Raw genomic sequence first — 21639 nt, forward strand, 5'->3', positions numbered from 1 at the left:
CCATAGATTTTGTAGGACAACTATTTTTTCGAATAATTTAGATAATTATCTTGAGATAAAACAAAAAAAAACATTCAGTTAGTAATTAATTTTTGAGAACCATCAAATCAAAATATTTTATCCTTGTTTCCTCTGGTAGCTACCACAATCGAGAGTTTCGTACATGAAATTATTGGGCATCTCATCAAAATAAAACTACTCACGAAAAATTAGCTTGATAGTAATCACTTGCAAAAATGGGCGATGGATCCCGGACTAGGATATATAAAAGAAAAATTGCACGAATTTATCTTACTTGAATTATTGTTTTTTATTTTATTTTTTTATTGTATTTTGTTTTATTACAGCTCTCATTACATCAACCAACCGGATGAAACCTCTATACTGCCAAGAGTGAGTATTAAGAACTTTTGAAACCTTTTTAAAGGAAGCCACACTGTTTGACAAGTGATAGCTGTTTCATGAATGCTTACACTATTATGTTATTTTAATTGTTATTGTTATTATTCTCTAGGATTTTGATTTAGGATTAAGTTAGATCGCAGCTATATTAATAAACTAGCTGAGCCCCGCGGTTTTACCCACATTGCTCCACTCCTATTGGTCTAAGCGTGATAATAGCCTCCTCGCTAAATGGACTATCTAACACTGAAAGAATTTCAAATCGGACTTGTAGTTTCTGACATAAGCGCTGTAAATCAAACAAACATACACATTCTTCAACTTTGTTATATCAGTAAAGATGTGAGTGATATTGTGTGTATCGAAAGTCGAAACCTAACAAGACCCAATAGTTGTTGCCCTGTTCTCCAATTTTATTTTGCGTTTCATTAGAACCTTCTAGAAATCGATAGAAAACGAAAAATGTAATCTACATATAAGGAAATACGGATTCATTTACATTAAAAATTTACATTTTGGATTGTCTGCTTTTTTGAAAATGTAATTTAATATATTATGAATATAAAATTGGTCTAAAACATTATACAATGAACATTTTGAAGTTAAAATATTAACACAGTTGAGTTTTTTTGCAAATTTTATAATAACTTGTTAGACTTCTTTTAATAACGTAGATTTTTCTACATTTTTAATTTAAAAATTCATCTAGGAAATGAATTTAATTTATCTCGGCTCAAAAAATTTGAATATACATACTTGCAAAAATTATGTCAAGTTATTTTTATTGTTCATTGATTGTAAAATAAAAAAAAATTGTATGTATTTGAGGATGAATGGATGTTTGTCATGTTTCTTCTTCCAACGGCTGATCAAATCTGGCTAAAATTAGGCACTTAAATTTTTGTACACTTATAAAAAATTGGTTACAATACAATAATTTCACGAGTTAGCTATTCTGAACGTGAAAAATAATTACTAAATAATAAATATAGTTAAGAAACGTCTTTTTTTTTATTCTATCATTAATTATTAACCGTGTTGTTTTAACTATATTTATGAATAGGTTTCCGCCCGCGGCGTCAAAGAAAAACCCGCATAGTTCCCGTTCCCGTGGCATTTCCGGGATTGCGTCATTTTCCCGGGATAAAAAGTAGCCTATGTCCTTTCTCGGGTATCAAAATATCTCCATACCAAATTTCATTAAAATTTGTTCAGTAATTTAGGTGTGATTGAGTAACAGACAGACAGACAGAGTTACTTTCGCATTTATAATATTAAGTATGGATTTACGTACGTACGCAGTGTAATATTTTTTTGATATCATTATGTTTTGATATTAAGTACTTCTATGCGTAACGTTCCGTGGCCGGCTTCCTACTTGCGATTATTAATACAATGTGATAAGATATTTACGAAATGATAACAATAACAAAAAAAATGTGTAACCTGAATAGATAAGGAGTTGTTTTATTTAAGTTTTATAGGAAGTGTTTTATGCCTAAAAATATGGGATGATAATGGCTCAAAAATTCTTATTATAAGAACAAATGATAAAAATCTAAAAAAGATTCTCCGTTTTGTGGATTTTTTGTTTGAATTTTATTACTTTTCCATAATTTTTCCAAAAACAATAATAAATGGCTTATTTATGTATTTATAACACTTCATTGTACAAAACAATGTAGGAAAAATGGTACAAATTAATGAGGTACAAAAATTTTGCACGATAGGCGGCCTTATTGCTACACAGCAATCCCTGCCAGGGCAACCTGGTTACTAAAATTGTTGTGTTAAAAGCTATTAAAAAAATCTTATAATAAATCTAAGTTCTACATCACATCACAGAGTACTAAATAGTAATTCTATGATCCTAAACACGTTTCTATCGGAATATTTCCAAAAAAGTTTGAAGTGAAACTTCTTTAAGCGCGTTGAGAGTTAAATTTCAAGGTCGCATCATAATGCCAATGTCAGTTTTCTTATCTTTGAATCTTGTTAAAGAAGTTTCACTTCTGACACGTGCTCGGCACACACGCTCTTTTTTCTAGGTATTTGTTTATTTATTAGGTATTTTATTTGTTTATTTTTGTGTCACAGTGGTGGCGAGGTGAAGGTAGCGGCGCCGGCTTGCCACTCGCCCGGCGCCATTTTGCCCGACTTGCCAAACGAACCGGAAGATGCCGACAAGGTTTGTTGTTTCATAGTTCATACATACTTACATAGTACATGTTTCCTTACATATATCTATTGTTGATTTGCTTCTGTGGTGGGTCGTAATGATGACATTTTTATATTATTCAAATAAAATATATAACTACGTGTATCCATACTGTGTATTGACCGCCTCCTCGTTACAGTGGTTGACGCGTGAGCGTAGCACCGAGGAGTCTTGAGTTCGATTCCCGGTGGAGACGAAGAAAAAAAAATGTCTCGGTCTGGTAGGACACAGAAGGCTGATCACCTACTTGTCCCTAAAAGAAAATCGATCAGTTGCATCTGTCCCCTTACCCCACTAGGGGACATGGGACTTCACTTTTTGTATCCATACTGTATCTTAGTAATCCAAGTGTGTTGAGTATCGTGTTAACAACTTTTAAATAGGTCACCGACTTCGCTATTGACATGTAAATAGATTTTCTATTTTTAATTTGAACATGGATGTTTGCTCTGTGTCTGGGTGTTAATTATCTATATAAGTATTTATTTAAAATTATATATGTATGTTTATCAGCCATCTGGTTTCCATAACACAAGCGAAAGCTTAGTATGGGATCAGATTGTGCCGTGTGTGAAAATTGTCCTGAAATATTTATTTATGTTTATTTATTTATTTACAGAACAACGGTCTATGCAAGGACGCATCGTCATCCGACACGCAGGCGTGGCTCGCGCGGCACCGCTTCGCTCAGCACGCGGCTACGTTTGCCAACTTCTCTGGTGCTGATTTGTTGAGGTATTATACTAGCTGTGCTCCGCGGTTTTACTCGCAGTGCTGCGCTCCTGTTGGTCTTAGCGAGAGGATATATAGCCTACTAGCGGTCCGCCCCGGCTTCCCACATGTTTAAACTATCCTATCTCTTAAGTTGGATCGAACTGCACATGGTGTGAGAATTTTATTATAATCGGTTATGTGGTTTAGGAGTCCATTGAAGACAAACATTGTGTCATTTATATATATTAAGGTATAGCTTTCCTCGTTAAATGGGCTATCTAACACCGAAAGAATTTTTCAAATCGGACCAGTTGTTCCCGAGATTAGCGCGTTGAAACAAACAAACACTTCAGCTTTATAATATTAGTATAGATTATTATCTTTGTTTAGCTTTTTGTAAATTGTCTTCATCGTCAATACTTCTCTTCTCGTTTAATGTTTTCTAATTGTTCCTTATGTTTTGATAATTCATTTCTATAATATAATGTCAAAACTTAGTTTATTTATTATGTTTGTTTAAATTATGCCCACCACAAAACATCATTTCACACAATTCTTCACTTTTCTTTAATGTCCTTAATGTGTTGATAATTATGATTTAAATTTGTTACAGATTGTCCCGAGATGATATAATACAGATCTGCGGATTGGCGGACGGCATTCGTCTGTATAACGCTTTGCATGCCAAGTGAGTAAATACATAATATAAATAATAAATAAATATTTCAGGACAATTTTCACACACGGCACGATCTGATCCCATACTAAGCTTTCGCTTGTGTTATGGAAACCAGATGGCTGATAAGCATACATAGATAATTTTAAATAAATACTTATATAAATAATTAACACCCAGACACAGAGCAAACATATTGCGTTCATAACACAAATATTTGCCCCGGAATCGCACCCACGACCTCTGGCTTTGAAGGCAGGGCCACTACCAACCAAGCCAACCGGTCAGTCATAATAATATTATGCACTTGCAAATTATATTGCATGTGGAAACTGCTCAATGGAATTAATAGTTCTTTATACGCTATTTTTTTAACCTGTGCATATTTTTTTCTAAGAAATGTATTTGCCTATAAAATATATGTTTTGTACACCCCTGACTGATAAATAATATGCCGATTTTTGTCACCTTCACGTTTGCTCACTTTTGAGATATTGCTTGCATAAGCGGAGCGGTATATGCCGCTGCGTGAAACTGGGGATGTAAACATTAATTTAAGGTGATGAATTAATTTTTCTAACATTTACGGCCCTTTTTAAACCTTCGTAATTTTTATATTATTAAAGTTGTCGTTATGAAAATTCTTGACAAGAAAGTTCAATAGTAACACAATACGTCTACCGTTTTAGAAACATGATTCCATGATATTTTCTCGATAGAAAAAAAATACAAAGTTCTCATTGTTATTTTTTTTTAATCTCTGGCATCTTCAAAATAACAAACGTAAAGTTACGACTTTTTGGATATTAACTATAAAACATACAACCTATACGTCTACCGATTTAGAATTTTGAAATATGCGATGGTTTTGAAATAAACAAGAAATACTTGAAATTAGCGCGCGACCAGCCAATATAGCGAGAGCCGCCCTGTACCTTCCTACCCCGATCGCTGCACGAGTCATTCCCGCTACGGCCGTCACACGGGGAACTTGTGTCGCTCGCGCCATCGTAAAAAAGGGTGACAACACAATAAGACAAAATGAGACAAATGGGGACAATAAAGAAAATAAGAAGAAGAAACATAAAGGTTGGAGGAAAAAGAATGCTTACAATTGGAACAAATTAATGAAGTAAGTTGGTTTTATTTTAAATTTGATGATAATTGTATTATAGACGATGTTTGATATGTACCCCTGTTTTAAGTACATAACGAATGTGTAAGATTTTTTTCATTTATAGCATAGATAATCTTTTCAGAAATCCGGAATCCAGAAGGAAAATAAATCCACTGATTGTTCACAATGTGAACCCACTCCTTCGTAAGTACCTTTATTCAGTCAAAAATGTATGTTATCAACGCTCTACTGGTTTTATCGCATGATTTCATTTTTAGCAAAAAGCAACAAAGTGCAAAGAAATAAAAAATCATGGTGAACTTAGTGGAAGTATGGTGGCCGTAATATGGAACAGGAGCTCATTGGAGTAGTATTATATTTAAAAAAATACGAAAAAATTTCAAGAATTACATTTCTTAGTAGGTGGTAGATAAGTATGTTGTATAAAGAATTTGATGTTGATATTTATTTCATTTATACTTACTACACCTGTGCGGGAAATTGCTTAGTACTAAAACAGGTTTATATTCATATTTACATAGTAATGTGAGTTTTCATTTCGAAAAATTTTGTGTAAGTATATTAAATTGAGTTCCTGGGTGATCTGGAAACACAATTGGGCCCGGAAGATGGCGCTGCAGTCACTCCTCCTAATCACATGAACCGATTTGGATAAATATTTGTGTGCACATTTCATTGTTGTGGGATGATTGGTTGATTCGTTTTCACATTAGCTAATATTATGTATTTTTGTTGTTAGAAAGTAAACTTAATTTAATGTTTATAATACATTATTATTGGTATAAATAAGCCAGTGTTCGTCTCACATTGCTGTACCTGCCTACCTACCCTACCAGGGCCTAACTTTGTTCTGGCTATTTTATTTTGATTATTTGTAATGAATAATTACAATAATAAAAGAGTGCAAAAAATAAATACATGCGTCAATATATTTTGTGTTTTTTTTTAAACAATTTTTTTATTTAAAAAAATATCATTCCGACCGCGGCTTTGCCCGCGTGGAATTAGGTTATATCGTGAATCCTGTTTTTTCCCACAGAAGTGTTCAGTTCGGATAAAAAGTATCCTATGTGTAAATCCAGGCAATTAGCTATATTTTATCAAAATTGGTAATGTAGTCTTGACGTGATTAAGTAACAACTAACAAAAAAATATACAAATTAACATCCAAAGTTTCGCATCAGTTTTACTGTATTAGTGATATCTTCCACTCTTGACTGAGAAGAATTAGGGTTTATAACTTCTTTCAGAAATAGTACCTTTCATTTCTGGGCATGATGTAATATCTACGTCAGCATCAAATTCTATCTAAATCAATTCAGTAGTCCGCGTTATTGAGTACCATTTCATTTTTTCAGAGTAACAATATTTTTTGTTATTTTAAAGATTATTTATAACCTGTATTATTTTGTAATAAAGTAAACATTACGAAATGATAATAATTATTAATAATGTCTAAGTAGTTGTTAAAAAGAAGATTATTTGTTTATAAGCAAGAAAATAAAACCAATAAATCAACAATTAAATAAATGTATGACAATATTATAACTGTATGACGACTCCATACATGTTTGTCCCGAGTCGGCCAGCGGCAGCGCGGCGAGTTTGCAAGAATGACTTCGCGCACACCCGCGTTCGCGATAGCGAGCTTTTAGACTCCGCCCGCCAAGCAGTGGATTTTTTTTTGTGTATCGTCTTAAGTAAAAATCCAATAAAGCTTTCTTACATTGTTTAATTATCTGTAGCGTAATTATACTCCATACAAAATTATAAGTTCCATTGAGAATAGTGTATCACGTGCGGGTCATCCAATAATATGATTCGTCTCTAAACGATAAATCTATAAAACCAACCTATAATTGTAACTTTCTAATTGATATTGTCTCATGTACAGGCGCATTGAGCCCCGCCTCACTGTGTACGTGTGCGTGGGTACCACTACAGGTACAGGTGCCGCTACAGGTACAGGTACAGGTGGCGTGTACAGCGCTCTGTACCTGCACGCGTGCCGAGCTGCCGAGCTGCTGGCGAAACTGCGCGCACTGCCACATGCCGCCGCTAAGGTATACAGACAGATATACATATAGACATACACACACACAGATAAACACACAGACAGCCTAGATCATACACACGTCACACATACAGCCTAGATGCACAAGCGCCGCCAAGGTATACAAACGCACATAGAAACAGACATACAGATACATAAGATGTACATGCGGACAGTCGGATGGATACACTTGCAGACATACATACAGATATACAGATAGACGCTCACTAACTGGCAGTTACATAGATAGACACGCGCCGCTAAGGTATACAACCACAGACATATATATATAAAGATATACATTCATCCAGTCAGATACGTAGAAAAACGGTCATACTGGACAAGCAAGAGATAAATTTAAATGCAGACTGTATTTATATATATCAAATGGTTCGTCAAACACAATATAATATGAAATTATGAACAAAACACAACAGAATATCAACCAAATACCTTTGTAGGTGATCAAAATGATTTGATTTGATTTTTTTTTCATTCAAACAAAAATATTCAAGTTTCTACCAAGTCAAGGGTGCCCTTTAAATTTTTCAATTCACTATATATGAAGGAAATCAAAAATAATTTTTAATAATAAGTATTTATTTTTTGCAGGATTGTGACACGGTTCTGGTATCCGGGCCGAACGGGGCCAGAGTTCGTCTGACGGACGAACTAGTACGACACTTGCCAGACAGTTCGACGTACCGGCTCGAACTTATTGAAGATAACGCTCTGTTGCTTAGCCCTACTAGTAATTAGAGCTCTCAGTCGGGTGGAATTGGTCGGGAATGGTTCAGCCGTTGTGGATATGTGGGAGGATGTGTTTTTTGGGAGTTTTTTCAATTGATGATTAATGGAGATTTGTTAAGTTTGACATCTACCAGACAGTTCGAAACCTACCAGACAGTTCAACACTTGCCAGACAGTTCGACACTTGCCAGACAGTTCGACGTACCGGCTCGAACTTATCGAAGACAACGCTCTGTTGCTTAGCCCTACTAGTAATTAGAGCTCTCAGTCGGGTGGAATTGGTCGGGAATGGTTTAACCTTTGATGTGGTATAAGTGGGTGGGATAGTTTTATAAAAAATTCGATTTGGGAGTTGTTCTAATAGATGAGTTAAATAAATGTTTAAATGGTGGGTAGGTGGAGGAATTTAAGAGTTTGTGACCATTAAAGCGTGTTAAGCGCATCAGAATTTGTTCAGTTAATGTTGATATACCAGAATCATGTAAAATTGGCAATTTATTATTCTTTTTTTTTTGTTTGTAAAATTTAATGAAATTGTAAAATTCGTCAAATTTAAGACAAATATTGAAATGCGAATGAGAGTAGAGGTTTTGGAACTATGTCATTACGTAACATTATAGTGATAAAAATATCAGTATCTGTTATCTATTTAAGTGATAGAAATATCACTTACACTATTATTAAGACAGAATATCACTAATAGTGATAATTTATCTAAATAACTTACCTCATACTCAAGAGATACTTGACTTTAAGTTACTGCTAAGTGATAGTCTTTGAGTAATACTCAAGTTAAGTATGGTTTGAGTTGAATTCAGAACTCAAAAATGAGTAAGTTTCCTTGGACAAATCTTACAAATGGAAGTGACCTTAAATTTGTGCCTTGCAGTATATAACTCAACAAAAAAAATGTTGTGTGGTTTTATGAAACCACGGTAAAAGTGAAACTGTTCGAACGGTTCCGAACACTGCTTTGTGTAGCGCATGTCGCGTGACGGTCGGCTGCCGAGTAGGTATACCTACTTACAGTAGCGATACACGCGACATGCGCTACACAGACCAAACAGTTTGAGACGATGTAATAAAAGTTTCACTTTAAAATCTAAAATTTTATATGTATTTTTAATATCAATGAATAGAATGCAAAATATGACCATAAAAGCTGTTTTATCTGCATAAAAATATCGGAAAGTTATTTAGTCTGAATATTGATGATCATTATGATTTTTAGACTAGCCAAATATTAATTGTAATATTGTGATCCGATAAATAATTATATTTTCATATACAAAAAGGTGTTATTTTATTTAAAATACTAAATGAGTGAAAATCTCTTAATTTGATGGACTCGTTGGAGACAAAATATTTTTTAAGTACAATGCGTAATAGTAATTGTTTAAGATAGTGTCAATTTTATTACTATTATATTAATCCCAGATTTGTTATTTTTTTTTTGTTATACTAACGTTCATCTCATTTTTCATACAACTAATATTAATTAAGGAAATTTGTTTAAAAACGAAAAATGTAGATGAAGTTTGTGGACCAATGTCATGTCTTCAAATGTAGTTTTAGATTTAAACTCGGCTTTGATCGAATTATGATTTTCTACGGAAATAATATTTTTACGTGTGTTTTTAAGACATTGTCTATTGAAATGGTGAAACGAATGTTCGTTGAAGGCAGGTTAATTTATAAGTATAAAACTTTAGTTTATTAGATTTATCTGCAATATGAGTGCAATTTCTTTTATTTGCCTATATTTTTATGAATTTATACGCCATAGGCGTTGTTGTTTAGTTTTTAATGGTTATAATTATGGGTGGTTTCGTAATTCCCGATAATGCTATCTCTTTCTTACAAATTGATTTACCCTTTGCTAGAGCGAGAGAGAACGGTGTGGTGTCTATCTCACTCTAACATTGGAAACTTGTATGTGACAGAAGATTACGAAACCACAGGTAGCACTTTATTGTGTCAAAGAATTTAGGATAAAAACGCTTACGCTTTGTTTCCTTTAGTATTTTAAGTATTGTGGTACAATAAACAACTCGACTCACAATGTTCAAAAATTGTCTGAAGCCAACTCTGCCCACGCATGTTAGGCAGAGTTTTATAATGAGCGATACAATAGACTTTGAACATTACTGCCACGAAATAAGGTGGTAATTTCAATGAATCCTTTGTACGCTGCTCGGATATTTTTGTACCTTTAATAGGCAATTGTGACTCTGATTGTTTATAGTACTTTATAAGAATAGTACACTTGTGTAAACAACCATTAAAATTTGCAATTATTTTTAATGGTTCGTTGCAGTGATATTTTAATGTTAAGTATAGGTGCCTTAACAGTGCCTAAACATGTTCCAAGCGCGTTGCTATATGGAGTATTATGTTGTTAATTAAGTTGGTAATTAGGCTAGCCATGTATTCTGTGTTGTATCAATAAATGGATATTAGTTATTTATATGTTGTTTTATTTAATAGAACCTAAGTGCCTAAAGAAATACTTTAATTATGAAAATTGCTCTGGCCAACTTTGTTTTGTCAGTTAACTACCTACAGGAGTTAAAAATAACATTTCTCTTATTAGCGTGAAAGAATGTGGGTTCGAATCCCGCCTCGTGAGCGAATTTTGCTATTCCTTATACATTTATATGTATATCATAGCATTTCAAGGACATAAAAACAAAAAATAATTTGGAAAATCCAAAAGTGCACGCCTCATAATTTTTTTTTAATAAATATTTATTAATTATTATTTTTGTTTATTTAATAACAATTAAACCACATCGAATCAGACCCTGAAAAATGAAAGGGTTCTATTCCTGAGCATACTAAAGCATAAGAGAAAAAAAAAAGACTCGATTAGTAAAGTATTTCGGTCGCTATCGTGTTAACAAGAAAAAGGATCCGCACATACAGACACACGGACGTCCAAGACAGAACTTTTTTAAACTGTTTTTTAACTAGTTTAAATAACAAAAATGACATCAAAAATATCATGAACGTTAAAAATAGTGTTTTTTCTTAATATGTGTGTGTATGTATTATCTTACAAGTGCAATGTATGATACATAAAGACATTTTAAGTTTGAAAAACAGGTGTTTTGCGCGAAGTGACAGTAGTACCCACCTCAACGCTTCGCTTATGAGGCGTGCAATATTAAATTCAACATATCTCTCATTTCTCAGACTATTACACAAACATTCCGTAACGTATTCCGATTTCATTAAAACACCACTACTAACTTAGGGCGTATTCAGAAAGAAAGCTTGAAACTTATAAGCGCTTATCGGCGCTTGTCATGTTCATATATTTTCCTGTCAGTGCTGTCAACCCGCGCAGGAAAATATATGAACATGACAAGCGCCGATAAGCGCTTATAAGTTTCAAGCTTTCTCTCTGAATACTCCCTTACACTGGTAGGCTGGGTTGCACCTTGTTACTTTAGCATTTTAATAAGTCACGGTTAGGGAAAATAACACAGAACAGTAAAAATATTTTACTGTTCTGTGGAAAATAATATGAGGTGCGCCATATGACAATTTTATAGATTTCATAATTTTAACTATAACCGTCGTGTATCTCCGGTTAAAGCTATTGTTAATGTTAAATTACTCTCCGAAGCATCAAATATAAAATGAGATGAGACTGATAACTTTTAACTTTGATAAAAATACGATGGTGCAACCCTATAAAAGTCACCGTTACTGTTATTGTTAAACACATTAACGTTAACTATAACTAAAACATGGTGCGACTAAGTCATAATCAATGCTTTATTTTTATGTAAAAATATAAAATTTAGGAGGTGCCTGAGCAGAGGAATATAGTAAAATGGCAGATTAAAAGAATGCCATTATTATTATTAAATTAGATAATACGAACATTAGGTACAGAAACCTAAAAAATGCCTGATTAGCAAACCTGCGTGGGTTGAACATATTTTTAAATGTGTCTAGCAAGATGAAAACTGTCCGGCTCTTGAGGTAACATCTTTTTATACGTCCCCAAGTAACATATATAAAATTTAGCTTTTAAACTATAATGAAAGTTAGGTACAATTTTATACACCTTCACTACCTGTTTCCTGCCAAAGTAACCACAACCCAAACTTCATAATCGCTAGTCGTTCTTATCTGTATCGGAGACATATACAGAGAAACTTTCAACTTTCCTAAAATAAGGAATGTCTGACCGTCATGGGCTCTTGGGTTATTAAATATTAATAGCTAGTTAAGTTTTTTGAACTACAATTACATTTTTCCTCAAATTCAGATAGTGCATAATTTTAATCAACACTCAAAAAGTTATTTACCGGGCAGTGTTATTAGTCTTACTGGTAAAAATAAAGTTATTGGCATCGAGATAGAATGTACTACGTTATTGGTATCTTTCTATGTGTGTGTTTGTTTTTGAGATAAAATTTACTTTTGAAATGCAAATTAGATATATCTATAGTTTTATGTGTTAGTATTCCTCTGAATATTCATTCCAGTTTTTACTGACCGAATTTCATAGCTTTTGTAAGCGATTCAATTACAAAAATTATATCAAGACGTTTACAGACATAACTTTAATTTTAATTCCTTTAGTAACTATGTACCCAAAATAATAATTTACGCCTCAGTTTAACGTAGTTCTATTAATTATATAACTTGTTGTATAGGTTCCTATTTCATGAGTTGAGAAAGAAGTCGGTCTTAAAGATAGTAATCGGGTTTGCGTATCAAAATAGAAATAAAACAAAAACTGCTTATGAAATATATATATTTAAAATTTTACAAGGCACTGTTACATCGGCGTTTCTTATAATACTGTTACCATATAATATAAATTAACAAAATGTGACACTGATTATTAATAAACTTCTATTTTTGTTCCTATATATTACTGATATGTTATTACTTTGACTGCATAATTAATATTTGAGACACAAACATTTTATCTTCATAAATTATTAAATTTCCATGCTTTTAAAAAACCTTAAATATTCATTTTAACGATATATTTTATTCATTTTAAATTCAAATTAAAATCTTATAAGTAACAACATATCAGTGTTAAATAAAACTATACATTGTGATGACATAAAATTAAAAATAACTGCTCTTAAAATAAAATAAATACTACCTAACACACAAGTGTTACCAACATGATTGTGCAGAGAAAAAATAAATAAAACCTAACCGTACTTAAATTTAAAAAGCATAAAATAATCAACATAAGAACTAATTGGCATTGAAACTAAAATCGTGAAAAACGGAATGTGTTTTTGTTTTTTTTAATCTCAAAATATTATGCAGTAATTTACAATTTTTGCAAAAATTCTTAAAGTGAAACTTCTTTAGATGCGTTGAGAGCAAAATGTCAAGGTCGCGTCATGGCAATACCGTCACGTCATAGAGTAAGGCGACGATTTTAGTATCTTTAAATCTTGCCAAAGAAGTTTCACTTCTAACACGTGTGCACAGCACACGCTATTTTTAAAACGCTTTACTATGTGTTGACAATTTATTTCTGTTTGAAGTTAAAAATATTGAAACTATACAAATATGTATCGGAAAAATTATGACAAAAAATAACATTTCCTATGAACAGATCTCAAAAGGGTCTTAAATAAATTACGTCAAAAAGGGGAAGGGAAGGGAAAGTATGATAATATAGATAAGGGTGCAGTTGTTTTTATATTTAATTTTATAACATGCAATTTACAAACAATTATACATTTAAATCTATGACGTCACCTCAAACGAGTGTTTTTCATACATCTTTTAAAAATGTAACATATTGGAGGGAGGTAAGCGTGACGTAATTCAAAGATGACCCCTAACTAACAATTGACAAAAGTTTAATCAAATATTGTACAGTAAATTATAAGAACCAATAAAATCTCAAAGTATCACATAACTTAGACATAAGAAGTATGTATTAAAAAAACATAGATACGATTTGTAAATTAACTCTAAAGCAAGTATATACAATACCTGATAAAAAACAGGTAAAAAATATAAGCACAAATATAGTAGCATATTTAAAAATAAGTAGGAAAAATACGAATGTATATAATAAATAAATAAATACTTTTATTGGAATGAAGAATCCGGTCAAGCGTGAGTCGGTCTCGGACAATGGAACTTCCGTACAAAATTTTTAAACATTTAATTGTTAAATTTTTATTATTATTGTAAGTCTTATCAAAATATTTCTATAGTTAATCAATTCTGGTTCAAAAGATAGCCAGACATACAAAAAGCTCAGCTTAATTACAATATTTTAAAATTATTGCTATTTTAGTCAATAGGTACGGAAGAATAAAATGCAAAATATTGGTCAATTACTCTTAGGTAAATAAATACGATATAAAAAATACTTATATATATATCCTCATACAATAGTATTTATTTTAAGTAGAATATTATATGTATTGTGCAAAACCGTAATATATTTTATTATTATTTTATAATATACATTGAAAGATCAGTCGAATTTTCTATTTTATAGCTAAATGGAATATGAAAATAGAAATGACTGAACTAATTTGCTGATGTCAGCAAATTCTTTTCTATTTTAGAAAAATAGAACAAAAATAAGAAATTACAAATTGTTATATTATAAAGCATGATATTGTATTAGTAATTATTGTAACAGTGGCATATTATTTGAAAAGTGGCATAACAATGTGGCATAAGTTAAATGGCATGGCGTGGTGGCATATCAACAAATGAAAATCAACTATTACAACAAATGGCATTAGTGGCATTAATAACAAGTTAATAATTAACATGAGAAAGAGTAAGACAACAGAATTAAATGGCGTAACTAAATAATGGTAAGTGTTTAATTTATTCAAAAATTTATATAAATAAATGAGTATGACAATCTAAATTACAATACAAATGATTTTTATAATTACAAAAATGTGGCATAAATTATTATTAGTAAAAGAATGTGGCATGTTATAACAATGTTAATGTAACAATTTGTGGCATTACCACAATTGCCATATTACAAGTGGCATAGCCACATAAATAGTGAGATTGCCATATTTAAAAGCGGGTATATGGGGGTATATAATGCATCTCAAAGAATATGTAAAATAAGCCGATTATACATAATTGTATATTTTATAATTACACGATAAATCCAGCTATTCGTGGTAAAAGTACAATTTGAAAATTTTTGTGACCTAAGTTTTTCCATATTTAATTATGAATATGAAATTTAATGTGTCTTAACCAGCTATAACCACAACTAATCGTATCATAACCACGCATAACCGCAATTAAATATGGCATAACCACCCATAACCACAACTAAACGTGGCATAACCATTAATTAGGAGTTTCATTGGTCAGTTCCACGTAATTAGCGGGCAACATCCCAGCACGACCGGTTCGCAACACTTTGCCGGTCATCCAGCCCTCATAGATAGACGTCACGTTAGATACTATAAGGTCACCTTCGCGGAATGATACCTGAAAATAATGGTTATAGGTTATTTATTATTTAATTAAATGCTGGAATAGTGAGGAAAATATTTTTGGTGCAGAAACTGAGCTGAGATATTATAAAGTGGAGTGATTTGTATAAATTAAACTTTAATTGTCATGTAATACTTATTGTACGAGAGATAGTCATCTCTCTGTTTAACTTTAACAAAAATTAAAGTGATAGATATTTAACATTAAATCGATTACGTCTACAAGGTCTTCTAAGATTTTCAGTTAGGAATTTTAAATTTGCTTAAATATACGAGTATGCTCATAACTTAACTAAGTTATAATACTTACTTCATCGCTGTCGTTCGCTTCATAGTCGTACATAGCAACGTAGACTCGCTGAAATAGAAATAATTTTACAATTATTATAATAAATAAATAAAATAAATGAACATTTCAGGACAATTTTCACACACGGCACGATCTGATCCCCTAAGCTTTTGCTTGTGTTATGGAAACCAGATGGCTGATAAACATCTATGTTCATCACACAAATATTTGCCCTGGGTGGGAATCGAACCCACAATCTCGATTGGGCTATTTAGCGATATTTTTAAAGTGTGTTTAAAGTGTGTACTTTAGTAAATAATTTATTTATTTATTTATTTATTTAGGACAACTTACAAAACATACACCATTACATGATTACAGATATAAAAGATACAAATATATAGCCGAGTGTTGTTTTAATTACAAGTTGCCACGGCTTGTTAACGGACGGATAAGGCATATTATATGCTATAAATATTACAAGGTACTTTATTTAAGGTCAAAGTTGTAAATAAAAGATACATACATAAATATGTCAAAGATTTTAGGTACCTGATTGGGATGATTAGCAGCGGGTCTCGGCTGTTGCTGCTGTTGATGCTGCTGTTGCTGTAAATGTTGTTGCTGCAGATGTTGTTGCTGTTGTTGTTGCTGCAAATTTTGTTGCTGCTGTTGCTGTAAATGTTGTTGCTGCTGTTGCTGTAAATGTTGCTGCTGCTGTTGTTGTTGCTGTTGATGTAAATGTTGTTGCTGCTGTTGATGTAAGTGTTGTTGCTGTTGATGTAAATGTTGCTGTTGTTGCTGGGGATGTGAGTGATATTGATGCGGCTCGTTGGCTAACGGGTCGAGGTCCGTCACTCGGCCGATGTGGCGCGACTGTTGCAGTTGTTGTTGAGCGCCTGCTTGGGATTTCGAGGAAAATGTTAATCCAGTAAAAATAGACAATAATAATGATTTATTTATTTTTTTAATTACTGTTTTTTTTCTTGAATTCAATAAATTTTTAATTTCTTCTATTGACATCAACCTTGAAATTATAGATAGTAAAATAAGTCTTCACATTTTTAATATTATGAGTTTTATCTGATGAAATGAAAATGAAACGTGACATACATTGTATACCACACATAGGTGAGCCATAACCGTAAAAAATTATTCACAAGTTTACATACAAACACAAAATAGCCAAACAAGTGCTATGAAATATGGAAAATGTTATTGACAAAAATTGATAGATGTCTTTCAATACTTTAAAGAGCAGTGTGTATCGTATTGTGTAAAATGAATAAGTGTAGTCCATAAAACAATATTTAAGTGGGGCTGTATGACTATTAATTGAAATAAGATAACAAATCACAAATAAAATTATGACTAATGAGCATTAAAAAACAGAATCAAATATTTTTTCCAACTACCCTACATTTGACCGTAATATAGAACTACCCTCAATTTTTTATGGACTTCCCTACAAACATAAAAACTTACCTCGTTTCTCACTCGCGCTCGTATATATCAACGTGGATGAGGCCCGTTGCGTATTCGGCGGAGCTCTAGGCCCATCGCTCAAGGGATCATAGTCTTGAATCCTACCAATCTTTTGGTTCTGCATCGATTGTGTCGCATAATCATCGTATTTCGGATAATTGTAATAGTCCTCCTGTCTGGTTGTATATTGCTGGGTCTGTACGGGCGTCTGGTAGTGGTTTTTGGGCGGTAGATTTGGTGCGTTGAGCATTTCTGTTGCGTATGTGTCGATTTGGTGTTGATAATTGTCGTTCGTCGCAACGTCTGGATGTGATGGTATTACGGCGTGAACGTCGAGATGTTAGTGAGTTTTAAGTAAATATACAGAGTGTCCCACTATCGGTATTATAACCGCGAAGGGACTTGTAGTTTTGAATACACTGATCACGTAAAAAATACCTAAAGAGTTTTAAGAATTCATCTATTTGAAAAAAAAATGCGTCTGGAATTTTATAAATATTTTTTACGTACTCAACGTATGCAAAACTATAACCTCCTTTCAGCTTAGTATACCGACCGTGGGACACCCTGTATAATACAATATTGTTGAGATTGTAAGTGGTACACATACAAATGATCAGTAGGCAAGGATGTCTTTTAGGAAGATTTTTTTATCAATTCTTTGTTCTCGCACGCATGTTACCAACAGTGAATTTAAGATGGTTAAACTGTTATTTTTGTAACATAGTTGCCCTACTGAGTTTGGATAAAACTGAATGAACGCATTTTTCCCATCAAGTATTAAGAAATATTTGTGTGTATTAGCTTCTTATGAACACCTTAATCTCGACGTTTTCCCCAAGTACATTGCAATAGTAATAAAATTGACCAATTCTATAACGGCAAATTATTTAATTATTCGTTAATCTAAATATAAAAAAATAAATACTTCACAGCCTAGTTTTAGTACTCATTTTACTTAATATACATGTCTTAATACTGTAATGAATGGAAGAAAATAATACTAAGTACTTTACTCGTCTCTACTTAGTGCCATGGAATTGATCAAGTTTATGATATAGTTACCAAAATTTTTCAAGAGAAACAATTCTACATTCAATAATTCATATAAAAAAATATATCATTTCTAATTGAATTGTGATTTTGGTCTCTATATCATGTGCAATTATCATTAAACAAACACATAGCTATGACAATAACCGTAGATTTAACGATGTTTTGAAATGTAGAACTTATAAACTATCATCTTAATAATAATTATTGAAAATTAATAGGAATATTTTCATATACGTTATTACTTATTATAATACGATTCAAAGATTTGAGTTTTGGTACAATTGGATGATATGCTTTATTAAAATAGGACTATACCAGAATGACAATGAGACAATTAGATAGTTTTTTTTTTGTTAATAGGGAAGCGCTTGACCACAATCTCGCCTGATGTTAAGCTGAGATGTCGTCTAAGATGGTATGCGCTTCCCTAGAAGGTACCTTTTCAATCTACGCTTGAAGACCCCAATATTGTTCTCTTACTTTATTGGAGAATAGTAGATATGATAAGAATCAAAAAATGTACAAAATCATCCGTATAAATGAAAATATTCCATAATCACCATAACAATGAGTTATAACAACTGTTTTTTCGTTACAAAAGAAAGTATCTAGTTAGATTAAAGATTTGAATTTCAAAACATCGTCCCACGGCCATTTTATGAAAATGTCCGACACCACACACAATGATGTGAAAATAGTGCTATCATGAATTGAAACTGTGCAATTTGAATTTTTATTAGCACATCTGTGAAATGAAGAGTACATAATATTTATTATATATTTCGAAACTTTTATTTTTTACTAGCACCTTTTTTATGATACTAATCTATACTGTTAATATTATAAAGCTGAAGAGTTTGTTTGTTTGTTTGAACGCGCTAATCTCAGGTACTATACTGGTCGGATTTGAAAAATTCTTTCTGTGTTAGATAGGCCATTTATCGAGGAAGGCCATATGCTATATACCATCACGCTAAGACCACCAGGAGCGGAGCAATGCAGGTAAAAATGCGCGGGATTTTTCTTCATTTTACTTGACATGTAAACATATAACTGTTTATCGCCAGATTTACATGTAAACATGTGACTCATCCACAAATTTACATGTAAACAACATGTGACCTATCCCCAAATTTACATGTAAACATGTGACCTATCCCCAAATTTACATGTAAACATGTGACCCATCCCCAAATTCACTTGACATCCTGACTCACCAACAATCTCGCCATTCTCGTTGATCTGTCTCTGTCTCTCCATCTGTGCTTTCTTCTCTACATCCCCGTGATATAAGAAGTTGCTTATAATTTTCGAGTTTGCTTTAATTCTTAGCGTTTCGGGGTCGTCTGCTACCTGAAAATGTGGATATTTTTTGTTACTATTGGGTCAAATAGCATGAAAATATTTGAGTTAGATCAGTGAATGTACGTCTTCAATATTTTGGAAACAGAATTGATCAATGTGCTAATTCAGTACATCGTATGATGATATTGTATGGACTAAGACTAAGACTTTTGTTTGTTTTAATTAATCGAAAAACAGTCCATTGATCAGCCTAGAGAGAAGACCTCCTTGTATTGAACCTGAATTATATCCATGTATGAACCATATGTATGAAATCAACTTTTGCAGTCCCTTTAACCCACGACAACACTATTAAGGTCCGACATAATATATCAGTAGGTACCAATTTTTGAACTTATATTATTATTTATTACTAGATGTTGCCTGCAGCTTCGCCTGGGTGGAAAAGATAAATTTTCATGGTACAAACTTTCATCCCAGATTTATCCCCTAGGGGCTGGAATTGATCAAAACTCTTTTTTAGGGGATGCCTACGTCCTAACAATCTACCTGCATGCCAATTTCAGCCCGATCCGTCCGTTGGGCTGTGCGTTGACAGATCACTATGTCAGTCAATCAGTCCTTACTCCTTTGACTTTATTCATATATTTAAAAGAACATGTATATTATAGACAAGGATACAACAATAATAATAAATTACAAACTAACCTGTGTAAACTTGCCCTTGCTCTTCTTGAAGTCGGCGTGATATTTGACATTGCTTTGTAATTTCGTGTTCTCAGCTATCCTTTTGAGCTCCGGCGTCTCCGCCATTGCGGTCGGCTTTGTTTTTACCACGTGTCTGCAATTGTTTATATTTCTTGTTAAAAATAAGGAAGTAAAAGCAAACGAGTAGACGATTCATTAGGCTGGATAGTTCGGACTTAGGGGTTTAAAGGCCTCGCTATGGTAAAGCGAAAGATGCAGGGTCGAATAAAACTCTACGATAAAAAATTAACGATAGTAATAATCTAACAATATTTCATAAGGTGTTTTATGTGAAATATTATTTACGTACAATAAAAAACCTCAACTAATAAATCCCTAAGAATTGTCCGAAGAAAAACTCTGCCTACGTTTGTATTAGGCAGAGTTTTCTAATGAACAATACAATAGAATTTGGAATTTACTGCCCAGACCCATAAGGTGGTAATTTCCATGAATATTTAAACAACGTGACTCGGATGTTGTTGATGATCTTTTAATATTCTGTATTGTGAGTCTAGATGTTTAGAGATATTTACTATTATCAATACACCAAATACTTATAACTATTGTTATTAAACAGTTTTATGTACTTTTCATAACACATTCGCAAGAATTCACTGCAGTGGCGTGTTTTACCTTTGGAGGAAACTCACTCATGCTCATATTATCACTATTTGTGTGTTATAAGTTATTACGGAGCCTTGAACTAATTAAGCTTCAGACGTCAATTAGAAGGGAAACAAATATAGTACTGACTGCATATGCTCATGATAAAAGAAGATCGCAGACAAAACTAGTACAACTAATGTTAATAAATGCGATAGTTAGGAAGGGTGTATGTGTAAAGGGTGTATGTTTGTTACTATTTCACGAAATACCTACTGGACCGATTTAGATGAAACTTTACAGTAATATAGGTAATTATATCACACACATACTAGCGGCTAGCGGGCTCGTCTGCGAGAGAAAGCGCGGGGCACAGCTAGTTCGTTATTAAGGCTAGAACTTCTTTTACAAATAGTCTTTCTATCTATTATGAATATATATCTATATCGCCATTGTTACAGTACCTAGTATTATTATCTTTTCGACGTTAAAGATCTGTCGAACGGAAGAGGCAGGGCAGGCCGCTCCTTAACATAGAAAACCCACGGATAACGCATTATTAGAGCTGATCGACTGACCGATTATTCTGTGTATTCTTGTAATCACAGTATTACCATCCTACAGTATGGCGACGAATGTACTTGTGCAGAGAAACGGAGGGGAACTGGCGGGGGGTCGGGCGACGCGGGCCGCTTAATGCAATCACGCTGAGT

General features: G+C 32.8%; 2 protein-coding genes and 1 long non-coding RNA gene across 6 annotated transcripts in view; 2 read left to right on the plus strand and 1 right to left on the minus strand.

Moving 5' to 3' along the window:
- The window catches only part of gem (transcription factor CP2 like gemini), a 47916-nt gene extending 39063 nt beyond the window's left edge, over positions 1-8853 (plus strand). The window contains exons 14-19 of the mRNA XM_090117749.1: positions 348-393; positions 2500-2590; positions 3240-3355; positions 3948-4022; positions 7043-7211; positions 7814-8853. Coding sequence (XP_089973875.1) covers positions 348-393; positions 2500-2590; positions 3240-3355; positions 3948-4022; positions 7043-7211; positions 7814-7960 — 644 coding nt within the window. The 3' untranslated portion in view covers positions 7961-8853. The remainder of the gene's footprint in view (positions 1-347; positions 394-2499; positions 2591-3239; positions 3356-3947; positions 4023-7042; positions 7212-7813) is intronic.
- On the plus strand, positions 4565-6846 carry LOC149896520 (uncharacterized). Its single transcript, XR_016458312.1, has 3 exons — positions 4565-5142; positions 5270-5331; positions 5406-6846. It is a non-coding gene; the product is annotated as an uncharacterized LOC149896520 (long non-coding RNA).
- Positions 8854-12708: 3855 nt separating the features above from the next.
- Lasp (LIM and SH3 domain protein Lasp) overlaps positions 12709-21639 on the minus strand; it is a 33051-nt gene continuing 24120 nt past the window's right edge. The window contains exons 3-8 of one of the 4 annotated variants that reach the window (XM_090117481.1): positions 20282-20414; positions 19486-19621; positions 17213-17515; positions 16280-16626; positions 15749-15796; positions 12709-15433 (exon numbers count right to left, since the gene is read on the minus strand). In XM_090117481.1, the coding sequence (XP_089973607.1) occupies positions 15290-15433; positions 15749-15796; positions 16280-16626; positions 17213-17515; positions 19486-19621; positions 20282-20414 (1111 nt within the window). In that variant the 3' untranslated portion in view covers positions 12709-15289. Of the gene's footprint in view, positions 15434-15748; positions 15797-16279; positions 16630-17212; positions 17516-19485; positions 19622-20281; positions 20415-21639 lie in introns of all 4 variants that reach the window. The other 3 variants (XM_090117480.1, XM_090117484.1, XM_090117482.1) reach the window with 3 other exon arrangements.

This window comes from Colias eurytheme, chromosome 28, assembly GCF_061535395.1.
Source record: "Colias eurytheme isolate Ceu_HAF_F1 chromosome 28, ilColEury1 Martin Lab GWU primary, whole genome shotgun sequence".
NCBI lineage: Eukaryota > Metazoa > Arthropoda > Insecta > Lepidoptera > Pieridae > Colias > Colias eurytheme.